Raw genomic sequence first — 22,399 nt, 5'->3', positions numbered from 1 at the left:
CTGTGGGTTAGGTAAGCGAGAAAGTTTTAAATCACATCAAACTGTAAGTCCTGTTTTTTTAAAGGCATTTTACTGATTTTTTTTTGCTGAGGTTTGGTTTGATTTGTTCTGTATATTTCTGCAAAACACCTTGGGGCTCAGGTTTTGAAAAATTTCAAAAAAAATCTAATTTTGTTTAGTACTCTTGTGTGTACTACAAATCTTTCGGCCTTGTGTGTATGTGTGTTTTGTTGCCATTCCAGAAAATCCGACACCCAGCCCACATTAAAACACAACAAGCCATGGCTGTGTAGAACTGATTATGCCCAGAGTCATTGTTATTCTCCTCACCCGGCGGCAGAGCAAACTCCCTGATCCTTCGCTCACACAAATACCACCGCTTACTGGACAGACTCACCCCTCGAACCTCCATGCCTGCCTTTCAACCCACGGTCCGTTTAAAATGCAGTTCTGTCACTTCTCACAACAATGAACAAAAAACAGCCTGCGAAAGTGATGGGTGGGCAGGAAAAGCCTGCATGCCTAATATTCCTGCTGTGTGGGGGCAGCGGACAAAACACCCTTGGCTGGGAAATATAGGTCAGGCCAAGAGACAGCAGAGTCAGAGTCTTTCATATTTAACCCTTGTGTTTTGTTGACATTGGTTTTACACTTAATAATTGTTTGTGGTCTCACAGACCACAGTGGTGTGTGTTCAAAAAAGGAACAATAATTCCAAAATTAACCAGTTATTTTCCCTCAAATATTACTTATTTTCCTCTGACCTCATTAAAAACCCAATACGTAGAAAAGACTTAAGTGATTACCCTAACTTTTCCATAAACTGAGATTGAACAAAGGACCATGAAAAACATATTTTACCCCAAAATTAGGAATATGTGCATATACAAATGTAGAGACAAAGTCTGGGGTAGCTTCTGTTTCACTCACATCTGTAACTCAGTCCAGTCTCTCATTCAGCCTGGGTCTTTCTGATGTTTTTCCCATGAAGGTTATGGGAAATTATATCCTTTTTCATTGAACTACGTCATTATCTTAACAAAAGAAGAAAGGCACAGACCATACTGTTGAGAAAAGCTCTGTACCATCTAAGGCTAGAGGAAGTTTTCTTACTTCTGGAGCAGAACTTGGAAGTTTCCATTTCTATGTTCCCTTTGTTTGCAGAAAACTAATGTATAGAGAAATTAGGAAATTGTTTCATATACTGCATAGTGAATTTTCTTACTGTATGTTTGGTGTAACGTGCTCATGTGACAAGTGTCTGTCTATACTGCTTCCCTGCTGTTCATGAATTTCAAAGCGTCAGCAGAACATAAGCAGCCAAACCTTCTGTACAGTGTGCAGTTTTCCACTGATATTCATCAGTTTTTCTATCAACATGATGCATATGTTTGTGGCAAAGGCACAGCAGTGTGTGTGTGTATGTGCATAGTGAGTGTGTTTTAGTAAAAAAAGAGACTGGCAGGCAGGCAGACAGGTGTTGGACATCAGAGCAGAGTGAAAGTTTAGCAGTGAGCATGTCTAGTGGCAGTAAATGTACAGAGAAGGTTACAGTTTGCCCTTGCATAAACACAATGGAAGAAATTCAAGATGTTCCTGTGTCTGGCTTCCCAGCTGCTGGTAAAGTGAAAGGAGTCTGGGAGTTCATACTGGAGCAGAGATAGCTGCTCTCTGACTCAGGAGCACGTTCAGGTTACAAAATGGAGTTTGTGGTTTCTGTAACAGTTCTTTTGAGACCAATCTGGTAAATCTACCAGGGGCCACAGACCCACCTGCAGCATAACCCAGGACCACGACAAGGTCACAGGAGAGGGAGAACAGGTTAGAAATGTAGACAAAAAGATGTATTCAGTGCCTTTTCTTTGGGCATCAACCTCATAGTTATGAAAGTATTAAAACAGAGTTTTGAAGCTTAAATAAATGCTTCAGGTGGCAGTTCTATGCCAATGCAATGAAGCTGTCACACAAGCCTGAATAGAGCTGGGGCAGACAGCTGCATAGATTAAAATGAGAGCATATCTGTTGAGTGAGACGTCTGAGTAAAAGACACATCATTTGCAGTCAAGACTGGGGTGTAGTTAGACCTCTTATGAACAGACTGTTATAAAACTCTAATAGCAGAAATCCATATGGACATATATAGAATTTGGGATTGATGCAAAGTAAAAACTGCTGTCAACACCAATATGGTATATGGCGTCTCTGACACCATAAACAGAGCTCAGGTGCCATTTTAGATTAGATTAGAAAACTTTATAAATCCTCTGTGGGGAACTCATTCACCACCTAATCCATTCATGCACACAGCAAACAATATAGACCCTACACGCAACAAATAAATAAATAACACTATAAAAAAGCCATTTGGGACATAATTTACAGCTATTGATCTAAGCCACAACTTAAGAGTTTTCCCTGAAAAATCGCTTCTGTGAAGTATGGCATCATTTCAAAATCAAGCTGACAAAACAACGTAAAGCGTATTTTTTGAGCTGTTAGAGAGGGACGAGGATCTACATGACACCACACATGGCATTACTGTTAATGTGGTGCTGCCTCAGTGGTGATATTTAGTATTTTGCTGGTTTTGTCCATGTATTGAATGCCCACTGTCCTGTCACATGAACACATTGCAATTCCAGCTACAGCTACAATCATTGTTCAGGTTTTATTGCTTGGGAACCTGTTTCTTATCATGGAAAAACCAAACTTATAACTAATGGAGGTGACAGAGGTAGAAAAAAAGGTGTTTGATTCAAAATCTACTTTAGGAAATCCTGCAGTAGGTCATAAAGCATTTATATCCTAACTGTGATTGCCTTTGAGAAAATCTGTGGTACTTTTTGTGATTCCTGCACTTTCAGAGTTGCCCTGTGCCCTTCACGGGAACAATGTGTTTGCGCCGCTCAGCGCCCTCAGAAAAAGGGCATCCACGGCACGCCCAGTAAATTGCTGCAGAAATAAAGGTTAGAGAAAACTTTCCCAACACCTTGTTAGTGGGTAGGCTGAGGCTGCACTGAGCTGTCAGAGATTCAGTACAATCCACAGACAGGCGAGATTGATGAGATTCCTCTTCCTCCATTCTGTCATTTGAAATATGATCTTGGTATTGTTCAGGCTAAAATCAGCGCTCAGCCATTAGAAATCCTCACAGACTCTCCAACTGTGGTCTCATTTGGCTCTGAATTACTGCATTCACACAACAATAAAAACCCAGATCATCGACTTCCACTTTCATCTCAGTTTCTTCAGTCCTCTGCTTCCCTCTCAGTTTCTACCAATCCTTTGTCTTCCCCTCCGGTAACAGTCCTCTTTATCGTCTTATCTCACTGAATATCACTCAGCCACTTCACAGGGGAGCAGGGGTTAGATGCAGTTCACAAGCTGTAATAGATCCAAGAACATTTTCGATTTGGTTGAAAATCACAGAGGTAAATCGCAGCAGTTTTATCATAAAATACAACTTAGGGACAACGAGGGCTAAACCTTATATTTTCGTTGATTGTAGCTTTGAACTTATCTGCTCGGGCTTGTTATTGCAGCAGCTGTGAACCTGCACTCTATGTGTGCCTTGACCGACTAAACAGGACCAAATGTGTCAAGGAGATAGAAACTGTCTCTTTGCTAATCCCTGCCTTCCTATTGCTGCAATGTGCATATGCATTATATAATAATAATGGCAGAAGATTTTCCACCTGAAAATCATTCATTTTGGCATCAATGGCTGCTCAGACAGAAGAAGACAAAAGCAGGTTTCTGATTTCCTTCCAGCAGTTGTCAGTTTTTATGAATCAAAAACCCTTGCTGCCAGATCTTATCAGCTGTAGCTAACTAGCTAATTAAGCCAGCAATAGCTCTGTGAGTTGATTTAAAAAACTCCATCTCTGGTTGTAAGTAAAGAGCAGCACAGGTCTGCGATCATCACTCTACTTTCTGATTACATCCATCTTAGGTACAACAAGTCACTACCAAGTTGCTGTCAAGTCCCTGCTCTGCAAGACAAGTCTTAAGTCAAGTTAGCTAGTAACATGTCTGCATATGTTTATTGGTCAAATGGCCCTGACTGAGTCCCTCAGTGGTCTTTTACACACATTAGTCTTCTTAGTAAAATGTAACTGATTTGAAGTCAAGTCCAACATAGCTTAAATTTATTGTTTGCTTTCTAGCTAATGTTTGACCAACCAGTAGCCTCACTTTCTTTGCTTTTTTGGTGGATGAAGTTGTGGTGGTCACGTCACTGATTTTTGAGCTGTTCTCTTCTCACTACAGTCACTGACAAGATAATCCTTGAAACCAAATTTTAGTATTTTTGGACTCACTCCCTCCATGATGGCTACCTTGTGCGTTGGCATCTGCTGGTATGTCCTATTTCAGTAGGTTGCTAATTTCATTAATTCATTTCAAGCTATCTCTTTCAAGTCTAAGTGAAGTCTCAAGTCATGAAAATCAAGTCAAAGTCAACACCTCAAATTTGCAACATGAGTCAAGTCATGTAAGTCAAGCTACCTCTGAAATCTAGGACCATCTTCCACACATTGAAGAAATACTTCAATACTTCACACAATCTATATGGTAGTTATGACCAGGGTTAATGTTAGCTACATGGCTAATTCTCCTTGGCTTTGGAAGTTGGATAACACTTGGTTACAAGTGTAGGCAGCTAGCGGGTTAGACATGTTAATGTTTGCAATTGATGTTAATAGATATCCCTTTAATCCATTACTTTACACAAGGAAAAAACATCCAAACATAACGCTCATTACATCCCCATGCAAGATGCTTCTTTGGCATGTGAAGAAATCCAAAGCCCATCAGGTTTGCTGTCATCGTGCCTTGTACAATTACTGGGGAGGGGTCAAACAGCATCAGCAGTTAAAAATAAAACCATAGTTTCTAACTGTACAAAACAGTAATGAGTTATCTCCTGTATAAAATCGTATATTTTCAGTTTAAAGGGTCTTAATTGGTTTAATGTGCAGAAGATACGCACACTGTGATAATAAATAAAATCTACTGCACTCCTAAGTTCTTCTTGGAAAATGTTCCCCCTGAGGCAACACAGAGTAATTGTTATGTTCTCAGTGAAGGACAAAGATGGTCCAACACATCAGCAAAGGGAATATTAGTGAGGACACTGTCAGCCCTGAAATGTCTGTAATAAAAGAACATCACCTCGAAATGTCACGATTCATCATCTCAGCGAGGAGAATAATTCCTTCAGCTCTGAATGTGGTTTTCTCAGGCCAGTGCCTAATAATAGTAATGTAATATAGGACTTCAATCTCAAGTGTCTGCCGGTGTTTTTTGATGGTAACTCAAAGCTGCACGCAAATAAAGGTAAATTTTGGGTCGACATGAGAGGTTAAACAAGCTGTGTTAATCATGATTTACATCCTCCATTTTATTAGTAAATCAGACTACTGCCTCAGTCCCATAATAATGGATTCATTAGTGTGTGTATGTTGAATTGAATGTAGACCTGACAGTTTGGAAAATATACATATGTACTTTGTTGCTGAGACTTTCATGCTACTACTTTTATGCTACAGCTAGCAGCCAGTTAACCTAGCTTGGTACAAAGACTGGAAACAGGGACAATACACTTGACTGGTTCTGGACTGGACTGGACCCTTCAAAGCACAATTCAGCAGGAGTTCGCTGTTTGGTGGTGCGCCCTGTCATGTTCATCGAGCTTTTTCAAGCCTCTGTTGGCCTCTGTTGTGTATTGTTAAAGGAATACTTTGACATTTTGTGACATAGGCTTTCATGCTGTGAGTTATTTGAGAAGATCGATACCTCTGTCGGTTAAATATAACAGCACCTCTAAAGATCATGTTAAATCATATTCTTTCTAATATGTTTAATCCATACAAAAATACAGATTGCTTCATGGGCAGGCACAGCAACCTCCTGGAGTCTTGCAAGGACACTCAAAGTTAAAAAGTAATTTTTCTTTGGCAACCAGGCAACCATCTCTTTGTTTTGGGTTCTTTCGGGGGGCAAAGACAGACTAACTTCCCCTTTTATGCTGAACTATAATCTCCTAGATTACAGGAGGTTATAGTTTATAGCTATAGATCATATGTATTGGTTATATATGTACGAATTGCAGAATTCTGTCACATGCGTACTTAAAACAAATCCAGGGCAGCATATCACTAGAGTAACAGCAGCTACAGTTAGCCTGCCTGAGCGAGTCGGCTGTGCAGCTAGTAGTGTTTGTGGTGCTAGTAGTGTAGTAATGTGGCTGACTCTGCCTGGATGAGGAAGGCAGAGGTCCAGGTGTTTACGCTGCGTGCACAGGAGCTCTGAACTGTGGAGAGGAGGAGGAGGTTTTCAAGCTTGGGGTCCTGAGCAAAGAATAACACTGTAATGGGCACCAGAGCCGGAGCTGCATGAGTGGCCAACAGACCTAGACTAAGCAGCCTCCCAGTGAACACAGCCAGACTGGGACCAAACACAGCCTCTGAGATCGACAGAGGCCGGTACCAAAGTGATGTACTGCTCCGACGAGAACTCTGACTTCCAGAAATGACAGAAATACATAATTCAGTGAATTAACGGTTTATTTCAACCAAACCAGAGTTGATGATTGATGGAACAGTCAAAAGAACAATTAACCAAAGGCTGCTGAGATTTATTTTTGTTTTAAGATGAGTAAACAAGGCATTTAGACTTGCCTTGATTTGGTAAAAGAGAGAAACTTGAATACAGAAGGCGTCATATGGTTAAGAATATTTCCTTCTCTGATATTTGATTTGTTCATTTATAAGACTAAAAAAAAAAGCTAACAGAGCTTGTGTAATGTCATTTGTCAAAACTGTTTCTTCAGTTTCTTCAAATTCTGTCAATAATTTTATTTACTTTAGTTTTTGAATGTTTTAAACTAATATTCTTACATATTGCATCTTTAATGGGGAGGCATGAGACTGGTATTAATCTTCTCTTGAAGGTCTCTGCAAAAAACGAGTATATTGCTCAAAACGTCAAACTGCTCCATCAAACTGTCAAACTACAATACAACCTGTTAGAAACTAATAATAACTAATAGTGCGAAGAATAAAATATTTCCAGAAAAAAAAAGAAAAATAATCTGCAAATAATATCTTTTAGCCATCCACTGACACTATCAGGTCTCAGCCTTCATCAGGTGCAGTCAGTTTGTACTCATGAGTACACAGTGAGTTCTAATGTGAGGTTATGACAAGGGTGGCACACACTGTATCTGTGTGTGTGGATAAGAGAGGATGAGTGTGTGTGTGTGTATGTGTGTGCTGTTGTGAGGGTCAGACCTCAGGGAGGCTGTTCTGACTGACGTGCAGTTCTCCACGGAGGCTGATTCATCATGCTGGGAGGTGTCAGGTTGCAGAGATTACTGAACCATGGGTGAAGCCCCCTGGCGGGACATTCATAAGTGTGCTTGCAAACATGGAAACAAGCACATACTTTTTGTTTTTTCACATCTTGAGATTTCCTTTCCTTTTTTTCCTTTATGTCTGACTGTTTTAGCTGTTGGGCTGTCTGGCCGGGTCCTCTGTCTTTCTTGCACACACACATAAAACCACACACTTAAGGCCCAGCAGGCTATTCAGGCTCAGTGACCACTCACAGTGGTCACAGAATAAATAGCCTAAAAGGGTGAAGTCTCAATGGCAATCAGCCAGGCTTTGGCCATGTTTATTGAGACTGAGAGCTAAGAACTCTCTTGAGTCTTTGCAGAAGGGGTAAACTGATTTTTTCTTGTATACAGCTTAAAAGGAGATCTGTCGGCTGGTGAAGATGAGTCGGTAAACACCAGGCTGTAGGTGTTTAAGGTTCTATTAAATGGCTGCAGATCGGACGTGTGGCTAAATAAATACAGACGACTCAAGACAAAAACAAAAGAGACAGGCAGACCTGAGCAACTTTAATTACAGCATACATCTGGACCTTTCAGATGAGCGGAAGAACAAAAGGTAAGATAAATGCACTGTATGGATGCACACACAGACTCACACAACAAACTACATTCATTTTTGCAAATTTACCACGGGCATCAATTTACAGGCAGTGTCTCTAATATCAGTCGCCCAATTACACATATAATAATGATTCTTCGTTAAACAGAAACATAATGAGCTCCACAGTAGCACTAACTAATAAGTTTCTGGCCTGGATAATCACAACATCCAGTGTGTCATGCTCATCTGCCGCAGTTTCATTAAAGTTACAGACCAGAAGTTTTCAGTCCTTCACTTGTTTTCACAACACCTGTGGTTACCATAGGAACAACGAGTGTGATTTGACACGACAGGTCGCAGTAGTCTGGGGGCAGAAAACACTTCTTGAGCAGCTACGTGGTCAGAAACACACCAGCAGAGGTAATACAATAGCAGGTGTATCTGTTTACAGTGCAGCCAAACAAACCATTTTTTTTCCATCACGTCATGAGCACCTCTGTTGCTACATTTAGTACATAATGCAGCTGTTCTTACAAAGTGTTGCATTCAGTTTACCTACAACTGGAACATACAACTTCATCATAACATTGCACCTCAAACTTTGACCCTTCACTCACATGTGCAATCTGTAGCATGACATCTGAAATTTAAAAGAAAAAAAGGTATGCAATGTGAAACACAACATGAATGAGTTGTCATCTGCCTGTGCTCTCTTGGCGTCTCCATTAATGTGACGTATCTTCCTCAGAGAATTGTGAATCAGAACAGCCAGAAAAGCATGCTAATTTGCATTCTGCAAAATGCAACCGTATGCAGTAGGATGTCCTAGTATTTTTGGTTTTGGTAGGTTTTCACATACAGTTACTTGGCTGTTGTATATTGGTGCACGACAACAGATATGGTACAAACTGGAATGTAATTAAATTTGACAAATACATATCATTTCCTTTGATTGCTTGACTTGTGTTCTGCCAGCTCAGTAGTTATAATGTGAAGCAGCAGTGTGAAATGTTGGGTTTCCATTAACAGTAACAACTCAGAGTGAAAGCTAACAAGATCAAGATGATGTTGCTGCTTGTTATGCTGTCTGTTTAGTGTGTTTTTTCAACTTATAAGCATAAGTACTTTGATTAGTGCATCACTATTTGTGCACTTTATTTCTGAGCTGGGTTGTTTGTTGGTTTGTTTGTTTGTTGAGTTGCATTTGCATTTGTTTCTCTTTTTCCTTTTATGCTGTGTTTTTTATGTAGTGTTTTTTATTTCATTTTTTTTTTTTTTGGTTTTATATTCTATCTGCATGATGCATTGTTTTTTTCCCTGTGTTTTAAAGGCTCTCGCACCCCCATTTCCAATGTAGTACCTACTGCAAATGGCAAACAAATTGATTCTGACTCTCTCTGACTCTGAACAGTGAGGTCGTTATCAAAGTGCCTGAAATCACTCCCTCATTCACACTTTCACTACTCCCTATATAAAATACGCTGAGTAGTTAACTCAATACAGAGCACTAAATGGACATTTTGGACAATAGCAGTCATCATCATTTTGTGCCATCCGTGACAGCTGTAGAGTCACTCAATAGTTATTTTCATCTGTAAAATGTGGAGCATTGCATTGTGGGATTGTTAGCCAAAAGCAATGTCTATGCCAGTGTTTCCCTTTTTTTTTTTTTTTTTTCTTTTGTTGGGGGGGGGCACTTTTTAAAAAACACAAACCATTCCTGGCCATTTTCATGGCCATTTTAAAAAACATTCACATGCTAAATATTTTAGAAATAATAATAAAATAGGAAATATATTTTCTATATTTATTTTAAAATCTCTTGTGACCCACCTATGGGTCCTGACACAGTCTGTGGGAATGAGTGGGCTAAGCCACGAAAATTTTTCCATTTCAGAATATTTGAGATCAGTTTTCTACTGGTCAGTCCTTTTATGAGAGGATGAGTTACGTTTCTCCTCTATTGAAAGTCTTTGATGACAATGAAGCATTGCATGGGTAGTGAGAAGTGTATTTCTTCTGTATTCACAGTGCACAGTGCACAGGACATCCCTCCACACTGCAGTTATTATAGTTGGAGGTTATAAGCTGAGGAATGTTGCCTTGGGACCTTTTGACTACACACAGGCAATCTCTCTTTAATTCCATTATGTGCCTTTTAATAGCAGTTGACCTTTTTCACAGTGAACATTTTGGGGGTATTGTCCATTTTCCCAATTGCCCATTATTCCAAAACCCTAATAGTCCAAAACACGTCTCACTGGATGAAAAGCCCATTCATCTGACAGCTTGTTATCAAGCCCACTGCCCTAAAGGCCTGTTATTAAAAAAATACACACGCCCTGGATTTTGTTGCCCTTAATATTTTAGTGTATTTGGATGTGCTGGAAAGGACAAAGTGATGTGACCTTTGTCAGATGATCTTTGTCATCATGGTAACTATGATAAACACGTGGTTAATGTTGTGACATGGTTGCAGTTTGGTTACGTCTGCTACACTGCAACTACCACTGTCACTACTACCAAGTTATATAAGTAGGTTAGAGATATCAGGCTCTGTCTTTTGGGGTCAACAGCAATGGGTGAATGTTTTTGGAATAACAGCTTGATGGAATAATGGGCCATCTGACCAATGGCATGGCACCCATTTTGGCACGTCATAGCAGGGAAAAGGCCTCATGGCTGCACCAGTGATTTAGATTTATCCTTTGAAAGGGGCTAAATACTTATTCAAACAATCATGTGATTATTATCACTTTGAAGAGATCTGTTGCCTGTTTTGAATTTAAGTTGTGTCTGTTGTTGATCTGTGTCAAAAAAGAACACATTAACTCATCTTTAATTCAGTCTTGTTAAACCATAAAACAAGCTTGTTTGATGTTACGAGGAAAAAATAAGTATCAAGAGAAACTGAATTAACATCAAGTCGTTTGTACCTAAAGATTACAAACCATGACATAAAAGAGGGGTTCCCAAACTTTTTCATATCAAGGACCCTCACAGTAGATGCACTTTAAACCACCGAACACCAAATTTAGAGGATTTTGTCTTAAGAAATCCCTTTAAGTATTTTTTTAAATTTTATTTTTAGGTTTGAAAAACTGAAACTCCCACCTTCAAAAAAATGTAGTAAAACTTATTCCTCTTTTTGTCCCTGGACCCCAGTTTGAAAACTACTAACATGCAATGTAAAAATGATGCGTGCATTGAAACTGGTTCTCCTTTCTATGTTCTCCTTCTCCTTTCTGTATGATGGAAGTTATTTCACTTACAGGTAATTTTCTCCAGCCGAGTGGAGCTTTATGCATCAAAGGACATTATGGAGCATTATGGTTCAGTGCATTTTAGACATGAAAAGTCTGCAGGCTTTGTATAAGTCTTATAACCTGTATATCACTTGTGTTAGTTCATTCAAACCTTGAAAATACAGAAATGTATGTGACGCCCACCAAGCTGTCACAGTGCACACCAACACAATGCAGATGATTCACGTTCAGCTCCTCACATCTGAGTGTTGCAAAGTTAGAAATCTCGGTCATACCGGTAGCTCCAACTCAGCCTGACCCTTATATCCTCTAACTATCCAATAAAAGGTCCTCACAAGGGCAAACTCACACTCCTGACATTTTAAGGCCTTACAGCCACAGTGGGGAAAAAAAGTGAACAGCAGAATGAGAGAGAGACTTAGACTCATAAATCTTTGCCGGTTTTACTCGAGGCTCATTCATTATGAATGACCTGTCCTGTTCATGTTATATTTATAAAAACCAGAAAATGGGACACGTCTTTTCACTATATTCTCTTAAGGCACATGTAATGCACCCTCTGGGTTTTTTCAGTCACTAATAAGAGAAGTCTGTGCCATTTCGCCTTTAAGTGATGTTGACTTTATACGCCCAAAAAGAAGCGATTAAAATACTTCTTGCATGTAACTCCCTCTTGTGACAATTTGCTTTAAAACATGTCAGTCATGTTTTTACAATCCAGCAAGATATCTGCAGTTGACGTGAAGAAATAATCAGATTACAGAGAGCAGACTGACCATACTTCTGTCCACATCTCACTGCTGTACAGTGCATGCAGCCAGTAACTGAAACCAAAACAACAGCAAACCCCCTGGAGACACATCCATACACTGCAACACTCCTTTCTAACACTGCTGAGACACTGTGTCTCTGAGTGGAGGAGGAAAAATCAATCCTAAATTCATCGTGATCACTTAAGCACTGTATTCAAAAGACATGGCTTGTTAATCAGGTGCAGGGGAGCAATAAATAATAAACTGGAAATGTGGTTTCTTTAGAGCAGCGATTTGTCGACAGGCTGTACTCTAGTGTTTCAGACACAGCACACTGCGCTTTTTAATTCCTCTTGAGTTGATCAGCTGTGTGTGCACCTGCTTGCTTGGATGAGTAGAATAAATGTTTCCATTTTTTTTGTTTAATTTTTTTGCAAAGTGACAAGCACAAACCATGATTTTCTCTTAAACATTTTCCACAATGCTCTTTCCACAGATGCATAAAAAAAACCCTTGAATCACCAAGACCCCCTCCTCTTCCTCCCTCCTCCTCACCTGTTCGGCTGCCTCTGGGTCCAGGTGGGTGTCCAGCAGGGGGACAGTGAACTGTATCTTCCTGGGGCTCCCGGTTTCCATGGTGGCTCTGTCTGTCAAAGAGGAGGACAGGTCGAAGAGGAGGAGGAGGAGGAGGAGGGGATGATCCAAGGGAAGGAGAATCCGTAGAGAAAAGGAGGCTGATTGAGAAAGAAAATAAGTGTGCTCCAGCTTAGGAAAAACTAAGATTGTATGATAGTTCCTCTCTCACTATTTTTCTTGTATCTTTTAACACACTTTTCCCTGATTAACTAGCTTTTTTGGCACCTAATTTCTAATTATTTTCTCTTTTCAGCACCTTCTGGTGTCTCCTCCCAGGCTCCACTCTCCTTCCTCTCCGTCTCTCCCGGCTCTCAGCACTGAGGCAAGGGCATTCTGGGCTAGGAACACCTCTCCTTCACTCTCATTCGCTGTGCCCAGCTCCCTTCCACGTAAGTCCCGCCCTCCTGTCACATTTCTTTCTGTCTGTATTGGATGTCTGAGATCTGGGCTGTTCTGCAGCAGCCCCTGCACAGACGGCAGAGAGAGGATGACAAAGACATACTCTCTCTCTCCATCTATCTCTTGGATGGGTAGGAAAGATGCATGATCCTCTGGTTTATGAGAAAGTTTTTTTTTTAAAAAATCACCTTCCCACACGTGCTTAAATATAACCTACATGGTATTTCAAATACAAAGAGGCTCACTCAGAATGAGTCATATACATGTTGACTTTCTATCTCACGCTTAAGTTATATGTAAAATTTCATCTGTGAGTCACAGACAAATGTTTTATTAAATAACAGCTATTGTTCCCAGATCACTGCAGTATATTTCACACAAAGGCCACATAATGGCTCATTTTGAGCTCAAACTGAAGATAAAGCTGTGAAATGATCCTCTGAGCATTGTCCATATCTGACCAAGCTTGTCCTTGCTGCCGCCTGGCCAGCACAATCTTTATTGATCGCCTCTTAGCCTAAGTGTCCCTACATCACACGTCTACTGGGCCCTGATATTTGACACCAGCCAGGAGGAATATGAGAGCTGTGGTGCTCCAGATTTGCAGTATATTTTGTGGGGGTAGTAAAAAATAATCTGGGAAAATACATCCCCAGAAGTATTAGCATTTTGCAAGCAAACTTGTAACTTGAAGTTCACATTTCATATGGTATTTGAATGGTAGTTACTTTAAAGTATGTTTTAATTCAATGTAATTTCATTAAAAAGCTTAGAACTCATCTTGGAAATTGACGAACAGATATTTCCTCAGTTTCCTCCAGACATTAAACTGTAAGAGATGATTTCTTCTCATTTAGACCATTATGCACTGTGACTGTGCCAACAACAAACATCTTCTGAAGACATTTTGCCTGAAAGTACCAGTGTGTAGGACTTAATAGCAACTTGCAGATTGCAAACAACTCGTCTCACCCTCCCCTTCTGAACATGTAGAAAATCTACGGTGGCCATGAAATTTGCGCAAAACATGAAAGGCCGTTTTCTGATGACTTTTTACTTTTACAACCTACATTTTGACACAAATACCTGCTTCTGCTCCTCACATTTTAAAAACAGACTTTTGCATTAATGCATTTGATATTTATATTTATTATTTTTGTTTTACATTACTGCACACAGCTCCCCAGTGACACTAACAAACACTGCAAACAAATTTGATTTTCTCCTTTAAAAGTTCTCAGTATGAAGTGTCAGCTGATCCTGTTGGAGCGCCCTTGGTACAGCATTTGCATAAAGACAGTGTGTGAAACAGCCCCCAGTGAATTTATTCAGTTTTAACAATTAAATACTAACCACAATTGTTTGCAGGGTTTTCATTGTTGTGAAAACAAACCACATGGCAAGTTTCCATCATATATGTTTTAAAAAATAAAGGGTCTCAGGAGAGTTTGACTCTCAAAAAATGCATGCTGGGAAGTCAGATAATATACAGATCATATTTCTTTAAAAACTAAATTTAATAAGTTGATTGAACTTATTCATTCAACATCATTTCAAGTCAAAAGACATCAGACTAGAAGGGCTTTGTGTTCTGAAGTGTTGAAAATAAATACTGCTTGAACAAATAAATCTTATATATTTAAGTTAAGTTAATGAGAAATGATTAGTTGATTCTTGTACAATTTTACAGTGTAGAAAAGATAAATTCCTTGGGGTATCCATCAGCGAATATCATACAAGACAAACATAACAAGACAAAAAAGAAAGTAAGATGTAACAAGATAAAAGGAGACTGTAGAAAGACCGTAGAAAATAGGTGCCAGGTTCAATTAGCTTATCACAGAAGCAGCTGGTAGAAATGTCCCTCAGAGGACTACTTCTAGTACTTTTTACACTAGTCTTTTTTACACTGTACTCCGTACCTCTACTTGAGTAAAGAATGTATGTATGTACTTTTACCACCTCTGGTTCTAAACAAAAAATGCAATAATTCTTATTTTCATACACTGATGAAAACATAGACTATTATATTCCATTTCTATCTTATTCTGCCACTAAATCATACACACTGGACCTTTAGTATGCTAGTTCACAGTTGAGACGGACAGGAAATATGAGAAAAGGCGAAGAGAAGGGGGGATAAGGGGTCCCCCAACAACAAAGATCCCCCAGCTGGAATTGAACCAAGGACAGTGTGACCATATGGCACGAGCCCCAGACCACAAGTCCACAGGGAGACTCAAAATTTATGTCTTTCAAGTCAAGGGGCAGTTTTTATTTTGCCCATTTTATAGTAACTGAATGGGATGAGCTACAGTAGGATGGATAAAGAGCTATATTTTCCCTCACCAGGTCCTCTGACCTGAAAAACAAACTGCTTCTATATTCACCTATGAATAAATGAAAACAACATCAGAACCCTTTTTTCTCTTTTTAACTCGGCCTGAACTGCACACAAACTGTCCGCGCACACAAGAAACATTTTCATTTTCTTGTAGTTCAGTGTGGAAGAGTGCGAGTGATAATAAAACGCTGCCACTGTAATAAGAGCTTTGCCTAAATTATGTCTTTGTCATCAAAGCAGAAAAGTGTGTTAATAAGAGACCACATGCTGTGTGCGTGTGTGTGTGTGTGTGTGTGTGTGTGTGTGTGTGTGTGTGTGTGTGTGTGTGTGTGTGTGTAAGAGAGAGAAAGAGCTGACAACAGCTGGATGCATATTTTCCTATACAGCCTATGATGTTTACAGTGACTGAAGGGGAAACAGTAGTAAAATTATACAGTCTTTGTTATCTCTAATACCAGCACAGTGTTGGTGTTTCTGGTTGAGAAAACTTCAAAGAAAGAAGCCCACAGCACACGCATGAAGTCTCCTACAGATTGGTAAAGGTCCTGTTTGTTTCTAATAATAAAATGCTGCATATTGTTTTATTATTACATGTTTTTACAGTCCCTGCCACTGGTTTATTAGACTTCCATCAGATCATATCATGCAGCAATGATATCCTCTCTCATTTTGAACCCGAACCACAATCTTCTGTGTTATTTTGTGCTGAAGTATTAATCACTGCAAGTCACAGAGAGAAGACAATAAAAAGCAACAACCAGACCAAAATATTACTTGGATTTATCAAACTAAACCGCCCACGTACATGCATCTTTAATACCAACTGCCATTATTTATCCAATTAATTATATTTTACAGTAAATGTCAGTGTGCTGCATAATATTAGGTTTTGGTTAAGTTATCTCCTTAAAAGTAAAGCTCTTCATTGCTCCCTTAAAGGATCAGTGTGTAGGATTTATTGGCATCTAGTGGTGAGGTTGTAAATTACAACCAACTGAATGCCCCTTTCAAGCACGTAGGAGAAACTATGGTATATATATATATATATATATATATACACACATATATATATGTTTCTGGTTTTACTTCCTGGTTATACGGCCCACTGGATAAGTGCAGTGATGTTTCCACCTTTGCCTCTGCCTGCGAGTTCCTGCTTGGCTCATAGACTTAAGATTGTTATGATGTTAAAGATTTTAGTTCAGTAGTTTATTTAGATATTTGATGAAATGTCCACACCTTAAAGATCAGTTGATCGCCTACCTTGGCTTTTACAATACACGTCACTGATGAGTTGATACTGAGCCTCTCTCATTATTCACACACCATGAAACCTATATAACATTTAAGCTCCTAAACTGGGCTTGACAAAAAAAAGATAGTCCACTATGTTGAGACAGAAAATAGATATTATATAAATATTGTGGTTCTTATTGCAAGAAGAGGGACTCAGCTCATATGGCTCTCCACCGCCAGTTAACCAGTTTCTCGAAATGTTGTGGCCTTTTCCACTGACTAAATCCATCCCTCGAAGTTTTAGTAGCTTTGACACATTTACCTGAACTTTTCCATGGCTTAGCTACCCTGAAGTTGGCTGTAATTGAATATTTCTATTCTGTCGTTTACATCCCAGGACCTCTGAAATGGCCGTGCATCAGGGTTACTGACCAAACCATGATGTTGGTGCAAACACAGGACCTGCATCTGCTGTAGATCTAAACAGCTCATTCTACGGTAACAAAAACACAATAATTCTTATTTTCAACATTCTTAGGAATGTTATATTACATTCCTGCCATATTCTGCCAATAAATACCCCTTACATCAAGGACGCACAGAGGATGAGAATACTGCAAAGCACAGTTTGTCAGTGCTGGTCAACAACCACTTCTGCTCCTCTGCTCTTCTGCTCTTTTCTAATCTCATACACAGATAAAAATCGTATTCATTTAAAGCTTTTTGTGCATTCCTGGATAACAAGCGGGCCACTGGCTTGTTTCTGTGTGTCTGCTCACTCTCTCTAAGAATAAGCATTTAATTTTAAAAAATCACTGGAGTTGAGAACAGTGCATGGGCGACACATCCTGTCTGTCCCCAGGGTTAATCTTACACACTGGTCCTTTAAAGACACATATGTACCAGTCATTTGCAAGTTTTACAATTGTGTATACATAAGATGTTTTTCAAATTCAAGCTGTGCAATTAAAAAAAAAAAAAAATCTATAAGCAAAAACTTTAATATTGGCTGCCCTGATTCGATACCATCATATTTTGTATCCTAATGCTGGCTCAGCATCTCACAGGAGGACTGGGATATTTTGCTCCTCAGCAGCTCAACAGATTAGTTACTTGTGGAAAGTGTAAAATACAACCTGACCAAGTGGTAGTAAAATCGTCATAGCAACATATACGGTGGGAAAACACAATTTTAAGGGGTGCAAAGTGACAAAAACATGATTTCTTTTAAGTCAATACAAACCACCGTGCCAGATTTGTTTTTTGGTCAACAACTGAACTGTTCAATCAGCTCTGCCACTGATAACTGGAGGCTTCACTTCACACTGCTAATCGACCTTTTTGTCACGACAATATACGACCGGAAAACAGCCAGTCCTATCTGGACTCGTAGGAAAAATCCACATCAGCATGATTTGCATAATGGTTAGCTGTAGAGTAAAATACCTCTTGATGCTTTTTAGTCATTCAGAAGAGCACAGCCCTGCATTTTACCCCTGACATTGACATTGCTTTTTTTTTTTTTTTTTTTTTTTGAACAAGGTCCTTCATTCACGCTGTAGCCATTAAAGCCTGTTGTGTGTGACAAATTGTGCTGTGTCATGACCATGGCCGATAATGGCTAAGACCTCCCTCTCCGCCGTTCAAGATGGCTGCCTTCCAAGATGATGACCATGGGGGAAAATGGGAGTGAGGGGGTCGAGGAAAGGTCAGCAAGCCATAGATAAAGAAGGACTAAGTATCTGGAAAGTAATTGCAGTTCTTTTGCTTGTGAAGTTACTGCATTCAGTAGGTAAAACAATAATAAAACAGTATCAACCTTTATCTCTCTCTCTCTCTCCTCCCTCACCCTCTTGCTCTCTGTTGGTGTGTCTGTGTTATAATTGCTGCACACACAGACTTTTAGCCTGAGCCCCCTGCAGACTCATGAAATTCAGATGAGTTGAGTCTTTCTTTTACTCAGCTGTCAGATCACAGGCTACAGCTGTGTGGACAACGGCGCCCACGCCCCCATCGCTCTCTTTGTCTCATCTTTTTGTCTCAAGGATGTTTCTTGTAACCAAAATATTTATTTCTCATATCTCTCTGTCATTGTCCTTGTTGCTGCGCATTTTATCGTATTGTTTTAAGTACGCACCTAGAGCACACTCAGACATCCAGGCGGGGCGTCCCTCTTTGAATATTTTAGCTGACAGCGTCTTTCTCTCCCTCTCAAAGGATTACGCGTTTCCCTTGTCATCATTTTCTTTTGGGTATTTCTTTTTGTTTATATATTTTACATGTTTGTGTTTCCTGAATGACAGTTAGGTTGTTCTATATAACAAGACATTCAGAGGTCCTATTTTTTGCTGATAAAACTGGAAGTACTTGTTGGCGTAGGAGTTTTTCCCCCCAATGACCACAAGGACCAAAAATGGACCCAGTCGGCACAAATAAACTTAAACAAGTGATAAAGTTGAGCTTAAAGCTTTATCAGGAATGCTTTTAAACAACTTTTTTTCAGGTTTTCAGGATGAAAGCTAATGGTTGTTTTGGTAAATGTAGTTCAGGTGCTCCACCTCCACCTCCACCTCCACTAAAGAGCAGCGCACAGCCACTTCCTCGAGCCTTTCTATGGGGCCATTTGGCTCTAAAATGGGGCTTTAGACAGCCAAGCTTTGTGATGGCAGGCTCGCTCACCCTGATTCCTACTTGTTTTTCCACCCTTACCTTTTAAAACATGTCCATGGTAGATGTGCTCTATTCATATCAGTCTTTAAATATGTTTTCAAATTTAAATACACATACAAGAACTCAATCTGTGAATAATCCTTGTAAGATTAGCAATGCTTCAGTGTGACAGTTACCAACTTTTCCCTTTTTCACTTTTAGTTATTAAAGTATGCCTAAATCATATTGTTTACATATATTGAGATTAAGATTAAGATATTTATGTGCCATTCCTTTTATTCTTTTTTTGACATTCTTACACACCCTTTGAAACAAATTTTCTCTGGCTGTTAACAATTTTTAGCACCTTTTTGGTTTCTGTGATTCTTGTGGTCTGTTCAAGTGGAAGTCATGAACTTGTAATTACGACATGGAAGTCAGAACTGAATGTCGTGAACTCTGAGCTAACAGAAAACTTACAGTTCACAATGTTGTGTCAAATGAGATCATCTCGTAAAAACGATGCACATGACTCCATTTGAACACATCATTATTTTTTGGCCTGCTAACTCTGTATCCATCCATTTCTCCAATATAATACAGTAGGCCCGCAACCCCCAAACTTTCACTTTTTTGTTCTGTCTGTCACACTGAGCCAAGCGACTGTACTTGATAATGCCTATGAATTTTAGGGTTATAACTATAATCTTTCTAACATTTGATTTTCTTGGCTAAAATTTTGTTCTTCACTATCAACTGATTTTGGTAATTATGTTTAGTACTTCACTCCTACTTCACTTGGTAACAGCGTTACCATAGATACAGTCTATGGTAACCACTGAAAGAATTTAAGCTTTACTAGCTGCTTAGGAACCATAACCACAGCACACACAGCTCTGACTGTAATCATGTATTAAAGGTCTGCCTCCCCACACAGGTATTTTCAGATTAGACCTGCTCTGATATTCAAAATTAGTTATGATATAAATGTTAACCTACCAAAATTAGACTAAGGCAGGTTCATACCTCAATGTCCACCTCCTAAATAAATTTAAATAAATAAATAAATAAATTTTTCCAACTGCTCAAGTTTGCATTCACAAAAGCAAAACTGTCCAGAAATGGTAAACCCATACACTGACCCATACATGAAGCACTTGTCAAACGGCCGTAAACGTTGGACGTTTCATTTCCTCTAAATTCCTCACAATAGGAGTCCTGCTTGTTTTGTTATTTTAAATCTTTTATTATGAAACAGTCAAAACAGGGAATGTTGTCTTCAACAGCAGTAATTTGACACAACTCGTTTCAGCTAAAAGCAAACATGGAATAAAGTAAAAAAAAAAAAAAAAAAAAAAAAAGCAGATCCTTTGAAGCAGAAATGACAACACAGGAGAGAAACTAAATTTTAACTGCAGAGATTCAGTTAGAAGCTACAAAAGTACTGAGAGCTGAACACACAAAAGCTTTTAAAAATGTTTTGTTGTCAACAGTCTGGCTACGTTCACACAGAGGAGGACAGAGAAACGTGACTGACTGCTCTCACACTGGGCTGAAATGAAACAAATGCACCTACATGGGGTAAATAATAAAATGTTTGGTAGGGGAAACACTGAAAATCTCATGAGTCCAGGTTTGTCCCTTGCCAGTCAGTGTTTTGATAGCAGTCATGCTGCTAGTTCACCAGTCACCACAACAGAAGAGAAAACATCTTTCAACCAATAAAATACCACAAAAAAATGGTATGCTTCCTGTGCTTGGTTTCCAAGGTGTTTACACTAGAAGTGAGTCCAGAGTTCACTTGAGAGACCACCCTGTTGCTTAGTTAGCTGAATCAACTGCCAAAGCTAACATTAGCTTGTTAATGAAGAATGACCTGGTTCTATGGTCGCAAAAAAGGTCGAGTATATGACTGCACACCTGATTAAAATACTGTTCAATAATGTAAACAGAAGATTGTCCCAAAAAACACAACACACTATGTGATCAAATGGTGTTGAGCATGTTAGCATAATTGTTTATTTCTCGCTTATTGTGAACTGCATGAAAACTACTACCTCTTAAACACACACAGAGAAGCTGCTCTGCTTTTAAAACATTTTTTTTTTCTTCTGTAAAACTAATATATTTGCAAGTTATATTAGCCTTTGAAGGTACAGTGACTTCCTGTTTACATTGTTGATTCCTTTGATTGAACAGCATTAAAGATGTTCCCTAGCAACCGATTCACAAATTACTACGGTCTTAGCTAATACATTTAATACGTTTTAAAAGTGAAACACAATTTAGTAAATCAGTGAAACTAACTAGCAACTGCTAAAAAAAATGTACAAAGCACTTTACAAACAGCAATGCAACAAATAGTGCAACTCAACTCCTATTGGTAGATGGATGTGGAATATTAAATTGTATGCATGTTTGTTGTTATTGTGTGTGTATATTTTCATTTTATTAAATGGTTTTCTCCTGCTTCTTGTGGTGATGATGATGAAGATATGTCAGTAAAAAGAACTATAGGCTGTAACTGTAAAAAGTACTCTAGATGTTGAATTGCTGATAATTACCCAAAAAATTACTCTAAAATTACACAAAAGTTAAAGTGATGCACACGTTGCAACAACGTACCTTGATTAAACCGTTAATGGTCAGAAAAACAAACCACACAGACATACAGATTAGCAGTTACATAAGTAAAAAATCAATAGGTCGTCTGTCAATAGTGTCCATAGTCATTCTTCATTTTGTCTTCTGGACTCATAACGAGAAATGGGAGGTCAGGCTAATAAAAGACTCTTCCTAAGAGGGATTGACGTGCTTTCCTTCCCAGTAATTGGCTGCGGAAACCGTGAAAGCGTGGAGTAATTGCATGTTGCTGTGTTTTAATTAGTGCTGAGGCTTATTGCACAGTGCTTCCCCAGGTGGCCTGTAAATTCACCACACACAAAACCAAACAGCCACTGCTGGTCTGTGGTGCATCACTTTACATTACAACAGATGATCGCTGGATAAAACGTGTTCCACCCACGTCTCATAAAATATAATCCTGCACACGCACGGCTGTCTGTTGGCCGTAGAGATGAAAGTGAAGAAACCTATGTCTAATGATGTATTTTTCTAAACATGGTTATGTTTCTTAAATTAATTGCAATATCCCCTCTTGTTTGTCCTTCACTATAC

At 39.1% G+C, this 22,399-nt stretch overlaps 1 protein-coding gene across 1 annotated transcript in view; it reads right to left on the bottom strand.

The window, feature by feature from the left end:
• LOC146331931 (protein phosphatase 1 regulatory subunit 1A-like) overlaps window positions 1–12,927 on the bottom strand; it is a 39,428-nt gene extending 26,501 nt beyond the window's left edge. Inside the window, exon 1 of the mRNA XM_084745355.1 lies at window positions 12,514–12,927. Coding sequence (XP_084601481.1) covers window positions 12,514–12,594 — 81 coding nt within the window. The 5' untranslated portion in view covers window positions 12,595–12,927. The remainder of the gene's footprint in view (window positions 1–12,513) is intronic.
• Window positions 12,928–22,399: the final 9,472 nt, after the last annotated feature.

This window comes from Lutjanus erythropterus, chromosome 2 (genome assembly GCF_056507025.1).
Source record: "Lutjanus erythropterus isolate fLutEry1 chromosome 2, fLutEry1.hap2, whole genome shotgun sequence".
NCBI classification, from domain to species: domain Eukaryota; kingdom Metazoa; phylum Chordata; class Actinopteri; order Lutjaniformes; family Lutjanidae; genus Lutjanus; species Lutjanus erythropterus.
Note: the sequence above shows the minus strand (reverse complement) of the source record. Positions and strands in the feature narration are given on the sequence as shown.